General features: G+C 43.4%; 1 protein-coding gene across 9 annotated transcripts in view; it reads left to right on the top strand.

Moving 5' to 3' along the window:
• Positions 1 to 19,066, top strand: part of LOC111856674 (low-density lipoprotein receptor-related protein 1B-like) — a 276,774-nt gene that overhangs the window by 114,531 nt on the left and 143,177 nt on the right. For all 9 annotated transcript variants that reach the window (XR_011993593.1, XM_072717420.1, XM_023836816.2 and 6 more), the window contains 8 exons: positions 214 to 394; positions 3,284 to 3,503; positions 3,689 to 3,878; positions 7,077 to 7,199; positions 7,571 to 7,711; positions 11,036 to 11,161; positions 12,840 to 12,956; positions 17,862 to 17,942. Coding sequence is in view for 8 of the 9 variants with exons in the window: in XM_072717420.1 (XP_072573521.1) it covers positions 214 to 394; positions 3,284 to 3,503; positions 3,689 to 3,878; positions 7,077 to 7,199; positions 7,571 to 7,711; positions 11,036 to 11,161; positions 12,840 to 12,956; positions 17,862 to 17,942 (1,179 nt within the window). In the remaining variant the exon portion in view is untranslated. The remainder of the gene's footprint in view (positions 1 to 213; positions 395 to 3,283; positions 3,504 to 3,688; positions 3,879 to 7,076; positions 7,200 to 7,570; positions 7,712 to 11,035; positions 11,162 to 12,839; positions 12,957 to 17,861; positions 17,943 to 19,066) is intronic.

Below are 19,066 nucleotides of genomic sequence, written 5' to 3'. Positions count from 1 at the left end.
GTTCTCTAGAATGGGGTCAACCTCTGTCGCGCAAATGTGTTTGTGTAAGCAGCATTATTTGCATATTCTTTGTTTTTTTTAACCGGAACAATTGATTAATCTCTCGTAAAAAAATGCTTTGGGGTGTGAAGCGTAAAAAGGGCCCCATGCAGACAGTGATAGATTGCACCGGTGTAGTTGCGCTACAGTGGAGCTATTTACCTGCTGTTATAGACCTCGATAATGTGGAGGGAATTTCCGTGGACTGGATCGGGAACAACCTGTACTGGACGAACGATGGCTATCGGAAAACCATCAGCGTGGCCCGACTGGAGAGAGCGTCCCAAACCAGGAAGACACTTCTGGAAGGAGATATGTCTCATCCCAGAGCCATCGTGGTGGACCCTATCCACTGGTACGTCTGAAATCTTTCTATTTACACGATAACCTTGGATTGCCAGAATTTTTAAGGTTTATATATAGTTCTTTAATGACTGTTTATGATTGGCATTACGTATTAGATTGTTTGTCCACTTGAGTCTCGATACACTGACCATTTCCTATGAGCTGCATGGCTGGGATTGATTCTTTTGTGAATCAATCAGTCAAAAAGTTTGTATAACAGTTCATACATACAAAATTGTCACTGAAAAATTGTCAAAAGGTGTTTGAACAGATGGGGGAAGGAAAATGATGAGGAAAGAAACAGGTGGGATTTGGGGAAAAATATAAAATTGTCTGTCACCTGGAAGGGCAGTCAAGTAAATCCTTCATAAAATAAGGCGTGTAGTGGGCAGAGACTGGTGTCATCACCTCTGATCAAATTGTGGCAGACAGGCAGCAGATGGGAGATGGGCGTGACGTACTCTATGAGGGGTACCGCGAAAATCCATGTACCTTCTTGTCGGGGGAGAGGGACGACTGGCAGCGTATCCCATCCAGTCAGCGCTGGAGTCATGACAGGGATTTAAAGTAAAGCTGTGTTTTCGTAACTAAGCGACTTCCTGTCATGTCTTACCTGGATGTCTCCATGGCCCAGACTCACATTAGTTATATTGTCGTTATATCCTCCGTGTTCTGGCACACAGGGGATATATATACACACATATGGCGTACTGGTAGTGGATCTTCTGCACGAAATTGCTTTGGGAAATAATGAGGTGGGATTTGTGGCCTGCAGCCAATCTCATTATCGTCCTGGATGGAAGGAGATCCATGTAGCCGAAGGGCCTGGATGAGGGCCCGACGCCCTTGTTATTCTTGAAATATCGGCACACTTCTTCTATGTGGGCGCAGGGGTTCGGCTTGCACACCACGTTGACGGTGGTTTTCTTAATTGATTGTTAGCAACTTGCTGATGCATTCGGTAGATTGTGAAATTCAGCGTTACGCTGAGATGTGTTTTTAATGTGGACGCTGTGGCCTAAATGAAGTCCAGTGAAAATCAAAATCGGGATCTAGGTGGGCATTCTGTTGTGGTGCAGTAGCAGTCAGTGTCCAGACCACAAAATGTGATACATTGGGCCGGTGTCTTGATTTTAAATGAACACTGGCTGATATGGGTATGTTAATCGATGTGTTGTGCATCGCTACTATATAATATTATGCATAATTTCTGCCTTTGACAAGATGTTTTTAAGTTGTCTTGCAGCCGGTGAGTATTTTTCCATTTCAGTGAGCACAGACCTGCTGGTGTTCGCACCACAGATGTGCCGATTTCTCTGTTATCTCGCAAAAAGCTCAGAGTCGTCCGGATGCCAGTACTCTGGACCGTCTTTCTGACAGACCTTCCAAACTTCACTTTCCCCTTTCTACCTCCTTCTTCCTTTCCTTCTGTTTGTTTTCTGGACATGTTGATGCATCCATTATGGGGCTAGCAACAGCTACAGCAGAGTCAGTCATGGCTGGATGGACCTGAATTTGGGAGAGAAGGAACGGGTCTTTAAAGAACCACACAGCTGCAGGATGGAGAGGTTTTCTGTCATTCCTGTTCTTTCTGGGGAGCCCTTAGGATATGAACCATCCTTCTCCTCACATGAAACCATAGTATAGGAATGGATCACGTAATGTTTCTTTGTGTCCGACCCTGGCTGAGCCCAGCCAGATTCCAGCAGAGCACCCCCTAGTTCTCTCTAGAAGATCTCCTCATCCTCACATGACAGATGGACGCCCACCCTGTTTATGAGTGTGGTATATTCTCGAGTTGTTTTATTATTAATTCTGTTTCATGATCGTGTTTATTTGCAAGGTCAGGAAGCTGAGGGACAGTTTTCAAGAAACTGCCACATCAACTACGGAAGGGTTTTTCTGCATTTATTCTTTTAGCTGCCTTCTGAAGTGGCAGGTTTTGTTCTTGGCACAAGCATGCAGCACACAAAGTGTCTGTCATTCTGTGTCTGTCACCTCCTAGCTGTGCTGACACGATAATACGTGGGATTAGCACCCAGTGATTTGCTGCCTCTGATACAGTTTTTCTGTTTTTTTGGACAGTCTCTTAGTGGAGGGGGCTGCCAGTCACATGCTCCCCAGTGTGATTTACAGTATTCATGGGGTCACACGGAAATCCCTGGGAACAAAGAGAGGCCAATTCCTACTGTCATGTGAAGGGTTGTGTAATGGGCGTGTTCGAGGTAGAGTGAGGACCCATCCGATAAATTTTTCTTAATTAGACTATTTTATTATCAGAAAATGAAATTAGGTATATGTTTGGCAGTTTAATAGCTGAGTCTGTATTTGAATTTTTAATCAGCTTTGTTCTTGCAGAATACATCTTCCTTTTGTCTCCAAAGTCCTTGGCTTGCTCTTGTTGTCTTGAACTTGTTTGGTTCTTTTCAAATAGCAAAAAAGCTAAAGCACAAGTTTGGGAGGGTTGGTTATAGGTTATATGTAGTATTTAATTACCTATCTAAGCAATTACTTGAATTATTGCTTTATGTCCCTGAACACTATCAACTGATGAAAACCATTTTAAAAATCACAAGCCTTTTGAGTACTGCAGGTGGCTGAGATTACCATCTTGAGGGCGAATTGGGGCATTAATACTGGTTTTAGACATGAACTGTGTTATTTTATGGTTGATGGGCCCCCTGGTGGTGTATTATTATGATTGTGCTCTCTGTGCGGGGGGGGGGGGGGGGGGTGTGATGATCCAGGGTATCCCCTCTAGCTCCACCAGAAAGGTGCTTATTGTCAGCTGCGGGATTGTTATGGAAAAATGGGATTTATGGAGGAAAATGAGAACTCAGTGAATGGCTAGATCTTTAACTACTATTTTGCATTTTCAACTGCTTCCTGTCTTTGTCAGTTGGATGTACTGGACGGACTGGGAAGAGGATGAAGTCAATGATAGCATCGGAAGGATAGAAAAAGCGTGGATGGATGGGTCCAACCGACAGGTATTCGTCACATCAAACATATTGTGGCCCAACGGTCTCTCCTTGGACCACGGAACCAGCACCATGTACTGGTGTGATGCCTACTATGACCACATCGAGAAGATTTTCCTCAATGGCACTGGAAGAATGGTAAGCCATTACAGAGGTCTGACATTAGTGCTCCAGATAATGAACAACATATTTCAGCACTGGATTATTCAGCTGTTTCATTACAAACCTAACAACCGAACCAAATGACATTTGTGCAAAGATCTGACTTAATGCTCATTTGCATAACCCCCCCTTTGAAACTGGCAAGTTTGCTCTCTGCATAGGTGGTGTATAATGGTCGGGAATTAAACCACCCCTATGGGATCTCGGTGTACCGGAACCACGTCTTCTGGACTGATTACATGAACGCCTCTATTTTCCAACTGGACATGTCTTCGGGTAACGTGACTCTGCTGAGGAGCGAGAGGCCACCTCTCTTTGGCCTTCAAGTCTACGACGCCGAAAGGCAGCAAGGTAACATCCATAACCTTCCTCAGATGCGGGCATAGTGTGTCTCTGAGGCCACAGATGGCCTGTGAAGCTCAGTGAAGGCTCATGGGAAAAGGGCCTCCTGCCTGATTATCTGGGATACACGTAGAACATTTGGTGAAATGATTATGGAGGTTTACAGCTGTGGGTTATGGCCGATTGTCTGTTTACTCCTCCTGCTTTTGTGTCTGTGAGGCGTGTGAGTGTAACGGAATTAGTAGGACTGGAATTGTTGGGTGAAAGAATTGAAAAATAACCAGAAAAACTACTTTTAAAAAAAAAAAAGCTGCAGTTGGGCTCCAAACAGCTAGCAAGGTGTGCACACAGTTTGGTATTGATTATTTTACAAAGGAATGAACAGCAATTTTAAATTGTAGAATCTAGGAAAATTATATTTTTGAAGCAGTAGGGTTAAGTCTAAGCCCTGTTTCTCTTCTTGGTTTGGTATTAAACCTCACCGTGCCATTTATTTGTTGCATAAACAGCCCTGAATCATATTTGCTCCTGAAAATAGTGCAATGATGCACTCGGGCATCAGCTACACGGCGATCATCCTAACGGGTATAAATGTGATGGGCAGACAAAGCGCCCTTTTTAAAACTCAGGTTTGGTGATCTAGGTTCTGGCAATGGATACCATTGGCTTATTTGCACATTTTGAAAAACCCAATTATATCCACACCTCTACTGATGTGTTGCTTTTATGTACCTGGCTCAGTGGGCACATTTCTCTCTGATTAGGCTTAATAGGGGTTGTCTCTTGCGGAGTCGCAGGCCCCACCCACCGATCGCTCGTCCATCATGGACACGTCAGCTGTCGCCTTCAACCCTGATGACATGCCCGTCCAAAAATACTGAGTCATCTTGACTAATGGAGTAATTTAAAAGGGAATCATTATGCATGTTGAAGGATTTGTAGCTAAAATGAGACATGAATTGCATTAAATAAATGAGTATCATCGATTAATAATCCAATTTAGCTCTTCAGCACATGTTGTATCATGTTACAAAGGGAATTATTGCATGGTTCTCCTATGGGGGCTGAACACGCAGGCCTAATTAATTTGTCATTAGATTGCAACCCCTTCCTGAACCACAAAGTAGCTCAGTCTGAGGGAACAGTCGTGAACCAGGGTGCAGGGAATAGGCAGCAGGGTGGGAGGGAGGGGGGGCGTGTCCTATAATCCCATAAATGACCAGTGCTGTATGGTGCTGGGGTGGCAGTGCTTACAGTTAGGGATGAGCTTTAAGCCCCCTTCCTCACACTGGGGCTCAGTGCAGAACGGCAGTGAGAAACCCAGTCTTATTACACTCTCCCCCACCATTTTTTGTGAGGTGCAGCCTTAAGTGGAAGCAAAAACATTTTTGTCTTGTTTTTCTTACTCTTGTCATAGTTGACTCACCGGAATGAGGCCTGTGTGTTTTGTGTGCATTATGTTTGCTTTTTGTGCTGTATATGTTTCTGCTTTTGTATGTTTTAGGCTAGGTTCACACTGCAGGGCTTAATGCTCAATTCTGATTTCCTGCACAGATCGGATTTTTTGTTTGCCTGTTCACATTACTCTTTTTAGTGTGGGCAATATCAGATTTCAATGTGAATGGTTCACTATACTGAACTGACCCGCGTGCGCACAAAACAACAAAGACACAATGACGTGCACGCGCAAAAACAAAGACGTCACTTTATTGATTAGAAAACTGCCCAGTTACGATATGAACCTTCTAGTTTTGCCTGAACAGATTTATCTCCCCAAATACTTATTAAATCCAGCACCTCACTGTCCCTCCACTGGCCAACTTCTGTGCTCTCCTCCATGTTTGGCACTCTGACGGAGACATATGATGACTTCCGCCTGCGCAGAATTGTGACGAATGTCAATCAAGAGTGACGTAAAATTCGCATGAATTCCGATTTCACTATTCAGACTGAGGTCACATTGCAAAAAATCAGACCTGTATCCGATTTATGACCACATGCTGAAGTGGCCCGAATCAGAATTGAAAAAATCGGATTCCATGTGACTTGTGCTGTTCACATTGTCATGAAAAAATGCGATCTGAGTCTCATATGGGCAAAAAATCTGATTTGGCCCGCATTTGTCCTGCAGTGTGAACGTAGCCTTAGTGTGTCTGCTTTATTGTGTGTGTTTATTGCGTATTTTCTTTTTGTTTTGTGTTGTTCTGTGTGTTCAATCTTCCTGTGTTTTGTCTTTTGTTTGTGTGTTTTACTGTATGTTTGCTCTCCTGTGTGTTTGCTTCGGTTTGTGTTTTAGTGTGTGTTGGCATTATTATGTGTTTTACTGTGTGTTTTCTTTTTGCTTGTGTGTCTTGTTCTGAGTATTCAGTATTCCTGTGTGGTTGCTTTTGTTTGTGTGTGTTTGTACGTGTTTGCTTTCCCGTGTTTTTTTGCAATTGTTTATGCATTTTTGTGTTTGCACAAGCTTTTTCCTCACGTCCTTAAAATGACACATTAGCCCACCTGGAATTAATAGTCCAGGTGAATTCTAACCTATTATTCTCATGCAGGTGTGAAAATAATGGGACAATTCGGACAACGAGCTACAAAAACGTTTGCTTTTTACAGAGTTTCTACCAGGCAGGCAAGCAGGCATTAGAATTGTTTACAAGGAAATGCACTAAATTAATCAGAGCTTAAATGCACAGAGCCTCATAAAAGAAAAGGAGAGCTGGATGGCTGGCTCGATTCCTGTCAAAGAATTTTATGTATCAGAAAAGGCAATTTATCTGGCCGGAGCCCAAAACGCCATGAAGATTAATTGGATCGCTCTGCTGCTGAGTGCTATTGATTGGCTCCCACCAAAACAAAGGCCTTTATCTCATTGGTTCAGGCCCAGCGTCTGGAATCACCCTGGCGTCTAGGCCTTAAGAGCAACCCTTGTACTTCACGCTAACAAAGGGGTGACGGCTTGCCGAAGCCATTTTCTGGTATTGTCCCCGAGTGTGCAATTCACTCTGATCACAATTACCTCTCTGAGCGCGTGGTGCCCCCAACCCGCTTTGCAGTGACACCGCATCTATTTCATGACGTATTGATGGTCTTTATCTTCACATGATTCAGGGGGGCTCAAAACAGGTCTGCCTGGAGAGGCTGGAACTTTCTGTCTCCTGTGAGTTTCTGCATGGCTTCCCGCAGATCTCAATTTGAAGGCCTTGATTCCCTCAGGTGACAACGCGTGCCGTGTCAACTACGGGGGCTGCAGCACGCTGTGCCTGGCTGTGCCGGGGGGGCGCATGTGCGCCTGCGCTGATGACCAGCGCCTCCAGAAGAACAACGTCTCCTGCTCGGGTGGGCCCCCGTCTGCTTGATAATGCATGTTTGAACACACAGTTGAACTGGTCACCCTTATGGGTTTCTGGTTCACATCCCCCAACTGTCCATATTGTTATGGGACAATAGGGCATTTAACCCATATCGACTTAGAAAAACATTGAGCCATCTAGATGGGAATATTATTATGCATATAATGTATAGATTTCTACCTTAAGTGGCCTTTTACTGATGAAGTTATGTTATTACCAAAGGAATGTGTAAATATCACTTATGAGTAACGCAGGGAGGTGCATTTCACAGTGTTTTACAGTGAATTGTGGGAAATATGCAAGTTAAGTCCGAAACAGTTGGCCCCATGTGATGTTTTGATCGTATGACCTCCAAAGCTTCGTCTGGAGATGGGGAACCCCCGCGCTGTCTAGCTGACGAGTTCCAGTGCCGGAACCGCCGCTGCATCCGGGCTGCATGGAGGTGTGACGGCGATGACGACTGTCTGGACGGCAGTGACGAGGAGGCCCATGCGTGCTGTATGTGTCCCCTGTGCCGTACATTTGCCCTTAGCGTGTGCCTCACCGGTGTGCATCTGAAAGAGGGCCAGCCATGATAGACAATAATGTCATTTAAGTCCACTTCCCAACGCGTGCCATTATCATCAGGTGTGTCATGTTAAATAATATATCAGTGTTATTCAGGTTCATGCGAGTGTGAAAAGCAGCCTAGGAAGATCAGTAATACAATATGTGAATGTAAGCAGGACTAGATAAGGAAAGAAATCAAAACAAAACCAGTCCGGGGAAAAAACAAAAAAAAACAATTTGATTAAGCATGTAAACCATCTGCAAAAAACCAAGACATCTGGCCAGCTGATTTTATTTATTTATTAACATGGGAAGGTGTGATGAAAGGATTGAGGAGGATAATCCTGGCAGTAAATGTCCACGCTATCAGGCTTTCATGATTTTGGACGGAACCATCTGTATCTGGAATTCAACCCATGTTTCACTCCGCTAAGCCTTGAGACATCCACAAACCACAGGTTAAAAATTCAGGATTCTTTATTGCCATCTCACCCTGTAAGGATACATGAGCACAAACATTTGCACAGCAAGCGCCACATGACAACCATGAAATGTTGTTTCTCTGGGGCATCACAATTTGGGATGGAGTAAAGATAAAACGTTTAACTAGAAAAGGCATCTACTCATCATTGATACCTGTCAATTAATCATACATCCAACATACCAGCGATAAAAAATTATTACAGTTAAGTATATATACCGCTGAATATATACATATAGACTGCTGCAATACAGATTATATATATTATACATGCATAAATTGAGACCGCAGCAAAACTTTGTTTCACGCATTTCTCTATTTGTGGTTACGTGCCCGTGTAAAAAAATTTTCCTAACTCCAGCCTGGCTCTTCCCTGCTTCTCATTGATGAAAGGCTTCTTCCATGCTTTATGGGTCTTCTGTGGAAGTAAATTTGTTTTTAGATCCTGAGTGAACAGTGAGCATACGAGTAGGCCTACGAGTTCTGTCGCTCCGGTGGACAGAAGGGTAGATTGTCTTTGATTGTATCATCGCGGATATGACTGTCCTAAAGTCAGCTGTTGTCCTATCTCTACTACCTTAGCTAGCTAGCTTGCAAATGAGAATCTCAGTAGGTCCCTACAAGTAGCTAACGTAGGCAAAATAAGTTTGGTGTCAACATTCGTTAAAAATCTAGATGTATCAGTTTTAGCCGATATTGCCAGCCGATAATTAAACTTCATAAATATTAAAATTGAACAACAAAGTGCTAGATGTGGACTATGTGTAGACAGTTTGGAAAGTGGAGAAATAAGATTTGGTTGTGTTTTGTAATTTGTGAGCTGTGGTGTGCTGTGTGTTTTTGGTTCTCCCTGCTTCCGTATCAATTCTAATTAATTCCACCTGCAACCCGTTGTCGGACAACCTATTAATTTATTTCCTGGGACGATAAGAGGGAAGAGAGCATTGAAATGCAGGAGTTTTTTCCATTTAGTTGTGTTGGGTTTCCTTTTTCTCATTTTTTTAGTTGATGGGCGGATCGAGACCAGCGCAAGTAAAAGGACGACCCACAAGGGAACCCGAGGCTTTCAATCGGATTGCGAAAACACTGCACCTGTTATTTTTTTCTAAAGGAATGCCTTTATTTATATTTGTGTAAATGACTGGACGACGGTTGTACTCTCTCGCCTTAAGCTTACGGGTTGCATGTGAAGAGGATGCGTCAGGCTGGTCTGGTTCAAGACTGCACAATGTAGTTACAAGAGACCCGCTGATCAATCCAAAACAAAGGACATATTGGTATTTCCTTTAGGATGTTTTATCGTGGGCCCATTAATTAGTGGTTATTAAACCCATATCGATTTAGAAAAAAAAATGTCTGATACGGTCATTTTCTATTATGTGGCATTGCATGATTTTTGGTTGTACTGTTCTTTGTTTGTAAGCTTACCTGCTAAATGTTTCTGTGCTAGAGTTTGAAAAAATTAGTTTTAAGTGTCTTTGGAGCTGTGGTCCATAATTTGGAATCTAGAACCTGCATAATAAGAGGTGCTTAGCTGTCATGGGCTGGTCCCTTGGCACAGATTCGAAGACGAAACTATTAAAATAATGGAGATTACTGCATTGGAGAACTAGCCATTCTCCATAGTGAAGGGCAAGTGATCATCTGAAGAAATGTCTTCCTGTGGAGTCCCCAATCATAAACTTTGCCGATCCAAAAACACGGATAACTCACATCCGGTATTGGTTCAAAACGGAACGCAAAATATTTTACAGTAGGAGATAAGTAACAGCTGCTGTCTGTCACATAAAATATGTGACAGATAACAGCTGTTCTTAAAGCATTTTCAAAGTATCGACCCCACAAGGTACATTGATACAATGGGTGACATTTAAATAAATATTAAATCTGTCCAGCAGATCGATCTTTCGTTTTCCACAAGAAACGTCATTCCGTTAATTGATGCCGGCAAATTTAATAACTAGCTAGACTGAAGAGAGAGGACAGTAGCTGACTTTGTCCGCGATAACACAAAACGCTCACAGCTGACTCTGAATCTAGACAAGAACTCTATCAGCACTGCTCATCCTGCTGGTCCCGGATGTAGAAGGTTGAATTTTGTACCGTATTGTAAACCACTGTAATTTTGGCGGTGTATTTGTAAAGCGAAAATAGAAGGACTGAATATTACATCTTGAATTATGAAGATGGCATTTAAACACATTGAATGTTTCCAACTGAAGATGGTGTCTTGAAATTTATTTTGAGGCAAAAGTAAATGCATTGAATTCAGGTGACTGACTTATAAAAATCAACTTTATAAACTGTATATTTTGGAATTGAATTGTGGGAACCGAATATTTTTGCATTGCTTATTTTACCAATGAAATTACAACTGAAGTATTCGATGTTTAAATGTACATTCACATAATATACAGTATATTCCAGCATTATTAAATGTGTGTTTTTATTCAAGCGTTATTAAATGAAATGGGTTTTTATTCGATTAGTTTAATTTAACTTGTTTTTTTGCATCAACAACTTTTTGTCATTAATTTACTTGCATATTATTGCCAGTGTCTCCTGCTTCACCTTGTTCTTGTGTATTACTGCCTTAGAAGCTTTGAGCCTGGAAGCCGCCTGCCTTGCAGTGTATCATTCTGCCAGCAGAACTAGGATTAATCCAGAATTTTAAAATGCATTTTTTTTTTAAATATAGAGCGGGCTCTTAATTTTTTTTCCAGAGCTGTATATACATGCACATATTGCACAAGACCAAAAAAATACTGGAGTGCCTTCTGCTTTCCCCTCAGATAACCATAGCTGCCCCGCAGACCAGTTCAAATGCAGGAGCAACCGCTGCATCCCCAAGAGGTGGCTGTGTGACGGCACCAGCGACTGCACCGATGGTGAAGACGAGTCCAACTTCACATGCTCAGGTAAGGAAGAGCAGGGTCCAGCCAACCAGTATCGGTGGAGCTGAAGTGAAAATGAAATTATTATTTTTTTCCATTTGAACAAGGATGAGTGCAGATACTTGATGGAGTTTTTCCACAAATCCCATCTTGCTCTGCTTTTTTTAAGGCCCACACACATATTAATGGAGATGAGAGTGAAGCTTGGGGTCTGAGCACGGGGTCAGGCTACTTATCTGACACCCCTGGAACACTTCCTGGGGGGAGGGCTTGCCTAACCCCCTGAACCACACCTGATGGCCTGAGTGACTCGTCCTATTGTTGTGTCATGTCGGTTGGACCTTTCAGTGCTTCCCTGCAGCATGAAATATGCATTTCCTCTGGTTGTGAAATATCTCCTCTGAATGCCTGTCTCACTTATGTAAGTGTTCTTAGATGTGCTGAACGTTGTGTGTTCTGGGGGACACTAGACAGCTGTGTCATAAGCCTAGAAGGAAAAGAAAAACTCTTCCCAGTACAGATAATGTGTTTGGATTTGCTTTAATGCTTTGTGGTCTGTATCTCATTTTCGATCAGTTATTAATGTACATTGGGTTTCATTTTAACTTTAAGTGGTTTGACAAAATTAAAAATCATTGGGCCATTTGGCAGTCTGACCTGGTTTACTGAAGTTAAAAACTTCCAAATCCAGAACTGTTTCAGTGGAAGATAGAGGCTTCAAAAATCTGTGCCTGTTTGTATGTGCACTGATTTTTCTTGATTCCTGTTGGGTTAAACCAGGCAGTGATTGACAGCCCATGATAGCCCCACCCACCAGGGGGTTCTTAGTACCATTTGCCCCATTACTGCTTTGTTACTGTGAAGTATCCTTTGACCAAGTAGCAAGGACAGCGATGTCTGATGGGGAGGGGGCCGCCAGGCTCTCTGCAGGAGTCTTAGGCACTTTGCGTGCATCATAAACCCCATTAAAAGTCACGAGTATGATCTGTGAGGGGAAAAGCAGATTAAATGAGCGAGAGGAGCTTTTCAAATGTAGTCCGTAATGCAAAGTGTCGTGTTTATGGGAGAAAGACTTTCACCGGGCATTTCATTTCAGATGCAAAACATTAAATGTCTACTAATGAAATCATCTACATAATCATTCATGCTGTATAAATCACTATATAAAGATAAACCATTTTCAAAGAATATATAATTGCACTTTTATCTGATTTAAATATATTTTTAGATTTTTATTTATTTGCTAATTTGTGGCTTAACTGTAAAGTCTAAGCAAGCTGGTTAAGGTAGACTAATGTTAGGCAGGAGCCCTCCCGAGATAATGGGTCACATGACACGTGGGGCCCCAAGCCCATGTCTTCCCAAACATATGCATAGTGGGCTCATTCCTTTCTGAATGTACCTGTGCTTCAATAGCCATCATGCTTAGTCTGGGTGCCAGAGCCTGACTAGGAATATAGGCCATAGACATGGTGGGAATTGGTCTGATGGGACACTGGCATGACGCCAAGGTGGCCCTCACATGCGGTCCAGCCTGACAGATAAATAATCATGCAATATTCCGAAATGCGGTCATAGGTCATAATTTAGTTAGAGTCACTTTTGCTGGTTAAACACTGTGAGTGGTCCATTGATGGCTAATGCTCAGTGGGTTGGGTTGTTATGGAGACCATTTGACCAATGGGAGCTGGCCTTTTTTCAGCCCAGACTTGCCAGCCCAAGCAGTTTGCCTGTCAGAACGGACGGTGCATCCCAGAGACGTGGAGGTGTGACCGAGACGACGACTGCGGGGATCGCTCCGATGAGACATCCTCATGCGGTGAGTCCCCGTTGCCAGCTGGCAGACGTGCGCTGTTGCGCTGTCACATGAAGACACTGTCACATGCTCTCACCATGGCACACACAATGAGAAGAAATCTGAAAGAGCGAAAATCACAGAAGGCCTCGTCCTGATTATTCGAACCCGTAACACCTACAGCAAGTGGATTTTCAAAGTGGGCATGACTCTATCAGCTGGACGGTGTGGATGTCACTGCCTCACTGACATTGCAGATGCATATTACAGTTGGGCTCCGGCACTAGCGATGGGCCCCTGTGACAGTCACTCCTCTAAGGAGTGGCCGTCTCCCCCTCTTCCTTGCCGAGAAACCCGTGTCAGGTGCGTGAGAGGAAACCATTTGATTGACCAGGAGGCTCTTGTGTAAACAAAGCGGTGAGCACTCTGAGGTCTGGGTTAAGATGTTCTGGGCTCCTAAAAAGGTCAGTGTTTATCACCACTGTGCTATTTTCTTGCCAATCTGACAACTCCATCATGCACTTAAGACTTTAAAATGTCAATTGGGATGGACTTCCTTCCGGAACGGTACCTCGTATCCTGACCGCGAGGTGAGGGGGCGCCCCAGGGCTTCCATAAGAAGGTCACAGAGCCTGTGGCGTCACACTCTCTCGCCACTTGAACTATGAGCTCACCAGCGCTCTCATTCTCCATTCTCCAGCGTTATCTGGCCGGGGAGGACACAGCTCCCCCACGCCGTGTCTCAGCACCATCCATTGTCCTTTCTTTCTTTGTCTTAGATGAGAGAGGTGGTCACTCACACCTCTTCACTCTTTCATAACATCCTTAATACCCATTCTGGAAGATTCTCCTCTCCTTCCCATATTTCCCAGGAGATGTCTCATTTCATTTTAAAATTGGACACCCTTCTTTAGGTCTTGGGTGGCCTCATCTTTGCAGTGCCAGGATTGAGAAAGATATATATCTGCTTTAATATTTAATCTGTCAGATAACTGTGAGATTACACTTAGTCTTTCCCAAGTAAATTATCTTAAATCAGTTCCAGTTACTGAGTGTCCTTAGATGGAGGTAATTTTAGGCAGATTTGTGTTTTTGCCCTAAACAATTGCAGCACAGTGCTCTGGAATCTGTTGGTATTTACCGAGATTTAGTCATCTGCAATCTGAAAAAATTACAGGAAAACAGTGACAGAAATACGTGTTAGGGCAAGCTGCGAGTGTGGAGATCCGCTGCGACTAGTTCCTGTACACATTCGGAGCTGTGCTTTGTACATCTTGCATCTGGAATATTCTGTTTTCTTTGAGGCTGGGGAGAAGATTTATAATGTTCAGTAGTGTTGTCATTTCTATGTGAAAGGTGTTCAAGCCACAAAACTGAGAGTTTACTCTTGCATTTATCAGTTTTGTTTGTTTTAGCTAGAGCTCTGTATCAGGGCTCCTGTTGGGACTGGAATTTCAAAACTGATAAATATTATATAAATATTAATCTGTCAAATTACCTGCTCTGAATGGAGTTGTCCTGGAGACTAACTGGGGTGTTATGTATAAGCACTTTCATTCACATATCCACGGTGAAGCGTTTTTTAAAGAAGATTTATGCCACAGTGCGCTGACTATCTTTCGTCACAGCCAAATGAGATCCACAGGAACAGCAATTACAGCCTGCTCCTACGTTTGCATTCACGTTCTCGGATCTGAAATGTGGCTGGTTTTCACAGTCGGCCCATTACTTCATGAAGAACGACTTGGTGAACAGCATCGAACAGCACGCTGTCAACACAGAAGCAAGATTAATCCACCGGGCATCTGGACATGACTGTCTGAATCACATCAGGCCCACTTTTCACTTCCACGCTGACTGCAGAACAAAAAAAGTGACTTTAGGCCCTGTGGAATTGTGGGTCGCCTTTGTGTCGGAAAGCCATTCCGTGTGGGAGTTGTAAAGCTGTCCGGCTTGCGGCGCCCTGAGGACTTCATTATCACCCCATACACTTTTCTCATGTGTGGCTCTCTGGTGATGGAATGAACTGCTTAATCACATCCAGTCATCAGAACACTTCTACTAGCCTGACACCACTCTGTGATCTTTCTGCTGATTCAATAGTCATCTTCTTAAATTCTTGCTTTGTTCGGTAGATGGTGTGTAGGTCTTGCCGCTGTACTGCTGACACTTGTATCTGGGCGGTCATTGGAATTTCAGCCTAGCTGCACTTGCCTCGTTGACTTCTAAAAAGCCGTATGTTTTTATTGTGCTGTTGGCCTCACTTCTACTGTATGTCGTTCTGGACAAAAGCGCCTGCTACATGATCTAAATGTAAAAGCACGCTGCCATGCTTCTTCCTCTGAAGGTGTCGGTAGTGGGCAGCGCTATGCTCTTTAGTTGAAGTGTTCCGGCTCTAGCTTCTGCATGGCCACGTTTATGTGACCTGCACATTCACTTATTATTGAGCCTGCCCCACCACCCCACCCCCCATCTCCATTTCCATTTGTGGAAGAAGGGTGTATTTTTTTCCACCATGTAGGCAAGCGGATTCCTTAAATCCTTCGTGATCCATTCACCGCTGTGCTATGGCAGATGCTAGAATGTTCTACCACATTTCAGGCCAGGGATGATCACCTGTCACCTATCGCCTGACACTGGGCCAGGATGAATAAATATACAGACACCAACTGGTCCCCTGACACCCTATGGAGATGCTGTGGCACTAAAGTCCCAAGCCGTGAAAACAAAGATCCATTTAATCTCCCCTCCCAGTGCCTGTCACACATTGCATCATAACCGTCATTGCAGGTTTTTTTTTTTTTTGCCAGTATTTCTTTTTTTTTGCATTACATTTGCATTGATTTGTCTTTGAGTTCCTTAGGTAGATTTGTAATCTTTACGCAAATGAGTACCAGGCTCTGCAGGCCTAAGTGTAAAGGAAGGATGTATCCGAACATACCGAACAACCTCCACACAGCAGCATGGGCAGGTGGCGAAGGCCCAACCACATGGGACCTGACACCATAACCAACTGGACAGATCTGGCTAACCCTACTAATGAGTGATGGCCCATTGTAATCCCATCCTATGTTTTGGGGTCTTATTCCACCTGTGGCTTTGGGCTGTGAAGCCACCTGCATAAATTCACTGTGACATTAACGAGGCGGATTGTATCTCGAGATGCATTGCACGTGGAGAGGAGCTGAACTTTTCAGGAGCAGAAGCAGGTCGAGTCCTGTTTTATGGTCCTGTTGTAAAAATTAACCGACAGATGTTGGTTAATTTTGTGGTTGTCGGGCATTTATTCTTTGCTGTCAATGATGTCTGTCCGGGAGTCCCCCCCCCCCCCCGACATGTGGTCCAATTCGGCTGCACTGTTTGCCAGTTGAAAGTGGTCTGTTAAGGTTGGGAGTCCCCGTGTTCGTTTAAGCCCTGGAGAACGTGCTCTGAAAGCAGGTTTTAAGCTTCTTGGATGGGCTCCAGAGGAGAATCATCCTGGTGAAGGATGCAACTGGTTCTGCTCCTGCCATCTTGTCAGAGATCTGGAGTAGTTCAGCCTTTCTGGACTGGTACCCGTGATCAGAATTTAGCGTTTTCATACCTTTCACACTAAGATCCAGCCGTACAAATGAGCATCTACTAAACACTGAACAACATTATTGGCAGCTAACCTGGCGTGCTGTGTGCTTAACTCATCATTCACGATAAAGACTGTAGCATTTGATGGCTTTTATATGTGGTATATTTGCACCACTGATTAAGATTTTCACGTTATATTGTGTTTTCTCAGAAAGCGTTGAATATTTGATTAACATTTAACCAAAGTAATTATGCTTAATTTTCATAATTGGTGCTCTACCATTTGAACCACCGGAGTGATCGTTACTTCTGTATAGCCAAGAGCATTTTTCTCGTCCAATTGAATAATTTACCTGCATTTTTATATTCCATTAGAGTAATACTATACCCTTTTTATTCCACTTAATTTAGTGCCATTTATAGCTGGGAATTATACCATTGAAGCAGAAAATTAAATCAGGAGCTTAATAGTTATGTTCAAAAACAAGAAATTGTTTAGAAGCAACCTGGCTGTTTACTGGTAGTTGGCTTCAGATATTTCCTCCAGTTTGAATTGTCCTCAAACAGACAAGGCAAAATGAACATGCTGAGTGCACACTCTGATACTGGGAGCATACAGGTGGGCTTGCACAAAGGACCCCAAACTCTGGGCTACTGCTTCAAGTCCCAGGAGAGGCTTGGATATTGAACCATTTCTGGTTCTGAGTCTGGTTCGCTGCGGTTTATTTTTCCAGCTGCCGGACTGGGCTGAGGACCAACGAGTCGGCTGCTTCCAAACTGCGGAAGTGGCCTTACCACCGTGCTCAGCTTCATTACTTAGACAGGCCGCTCCAGGACTCGGCATGATGATGATTATTATGATAATTATAAGACTCTTGCCCCCCTCCCCCCAACAAAACCTAAGTAAATAAATAAGAAGAGCTTGTGTTCAGCGTTGAAGTGCTTCAGATATGTCTGCATCTGGACCACAGTTAAACAGTGGGGGGCCTTCTGGAAGCATTCGCAGGCATTACGGACGCCCCTCCCACCCCCAATTTGCTCCTGTAATTAAATGTCGGCGTGCTCACATTTCACATTGCCTTCTAAACGACAACCCAAGGAGAAAAAATCTAAATTTATTACCCCAGGAAAATTCAATTATACTCATTAATGTCAAAAAACTGTCGGAAAAGTTTATCGAAGTAGTGTCCCTATGCGAGCTCATGGAAATGCCTGACTAATTAATGAGTGTGAGATTTAATTAATCGTTTCATTAATTAGTCCAGTGTACTTAAGTGTGCAGCGTTCCAGTCGCACTGGTGCTTTCTTGGGGTTGTGTTTCCGGAGGCACGTTTTCACATTTCTCTTTTCTCTTTTCTGTTTCCCCAGCTTTTCCTACCTGTGAGCCCCGGACACAGTTCAGCTGCTCCAACGGCAGGTGTATCAGTGCCAAGTGGCACTGTGACTCCGGTGAGTCCCCACTGATCACCGGGGGTGTGTGACGTGTGCACGCTCGCGCGCGTGTATGTGTGTGTGTGTGTGTGTGTGTGGGGAGGGGGGGGTTAGGTTTATATTTCATTGTGGGGGACCAAATGTCCCCCACAAGGTGATAAACACCTGTTCTTTGACATTTTTCAGGTCCCCACAAGGATATGTGAATGCAATCAAAAAACTAAAAATGCCAAAAGTCTCATATTTTGTTTGGCTACTTATGGTATAGGGTATAGGGTTAGGGTTAGGGAGGGGTTAACATTGGGGTTATGCCCATAGACATGAATGGAGATTCCCCATAAAGGTATGCATACGTGGACTGTGTGTGTGTGCGCACGCCTGCACAACAGTCTTGTGTATACTCTTTATACAAACATATACAGCGCCCTCCACAATTATTGGCACCTCTTATAAAGATTTGTAAAAAGGGTTAGGAAAAAAACTGACCTTTTGATGAAGTAGTTTCATATTACACTGAAAAAATTACAAACATCCAACCTTTCATTAAAATAAATTTATTGAAAGAAAAACAAATCCCTCATCAAGAAATAATTATTTTCAACAAAAACACATGTGCCACGATTATTGGCACCCCTGGATTTAATACTTTGTACAACGCCCCTTTTCCTGTATAACAGCATTGAATCTTCTCCTATATCATTTTATGAAGTTGGAGAATACAGAGCGGGGCATCTGAGGCCATTCCTCTTTACAGAACCTCTCCAGACCATCCAGGGTTCTAGGCCCTCTCTTCTGCACTCTACTCTTCAGCTCAGCCCATAAGTTTTCAATGGGGTTCGGGTCAGAGGTCTGAGATGGCCATGGCAGAAGCTTGATTCTATGGCCAGCTAACTTTTTTTGTGTTGAGTTGGACATGTGCTTAGGATCATAGTCCTGCTGGAAGATCCAGTTTTAGTTTCAGCCAAATTTTGATTTAAAATGTTCATAGTGCCATGTACAATAACAAAGTTTCCAGGGCCTTTGGAGGAAAACAGCCTCACAACATCACAGAACCTCCACCATATTTTACAGCTGGGATAAGATTCTTTTTATTATAACCATCCTTGAATGTTTGTTTACTGGCAAAAAGCTACATTTGATTT

Source organism: Paramormyrops kingsleyae, chromosome 1, assembly GCF_048594095.1.
Source record: "Paramormyrops kingsleyae isolate MSU_618 chromosome 1, PKINGS_0.4, whole genome shotgun sequence".
NCBI classification, from domain to species: Eukaryota; Metazoa; Chordata; class Actinopteri; order Osteoglossiformes; family Mormyridae; genus Paramormyrops; species Paramormyrops kingsleyae.
The sequence above is the reverse complement of the archived record's forward strand: the minus strand, read 5'-3'. Positions and strand labels throughout refer to the sequence as shown.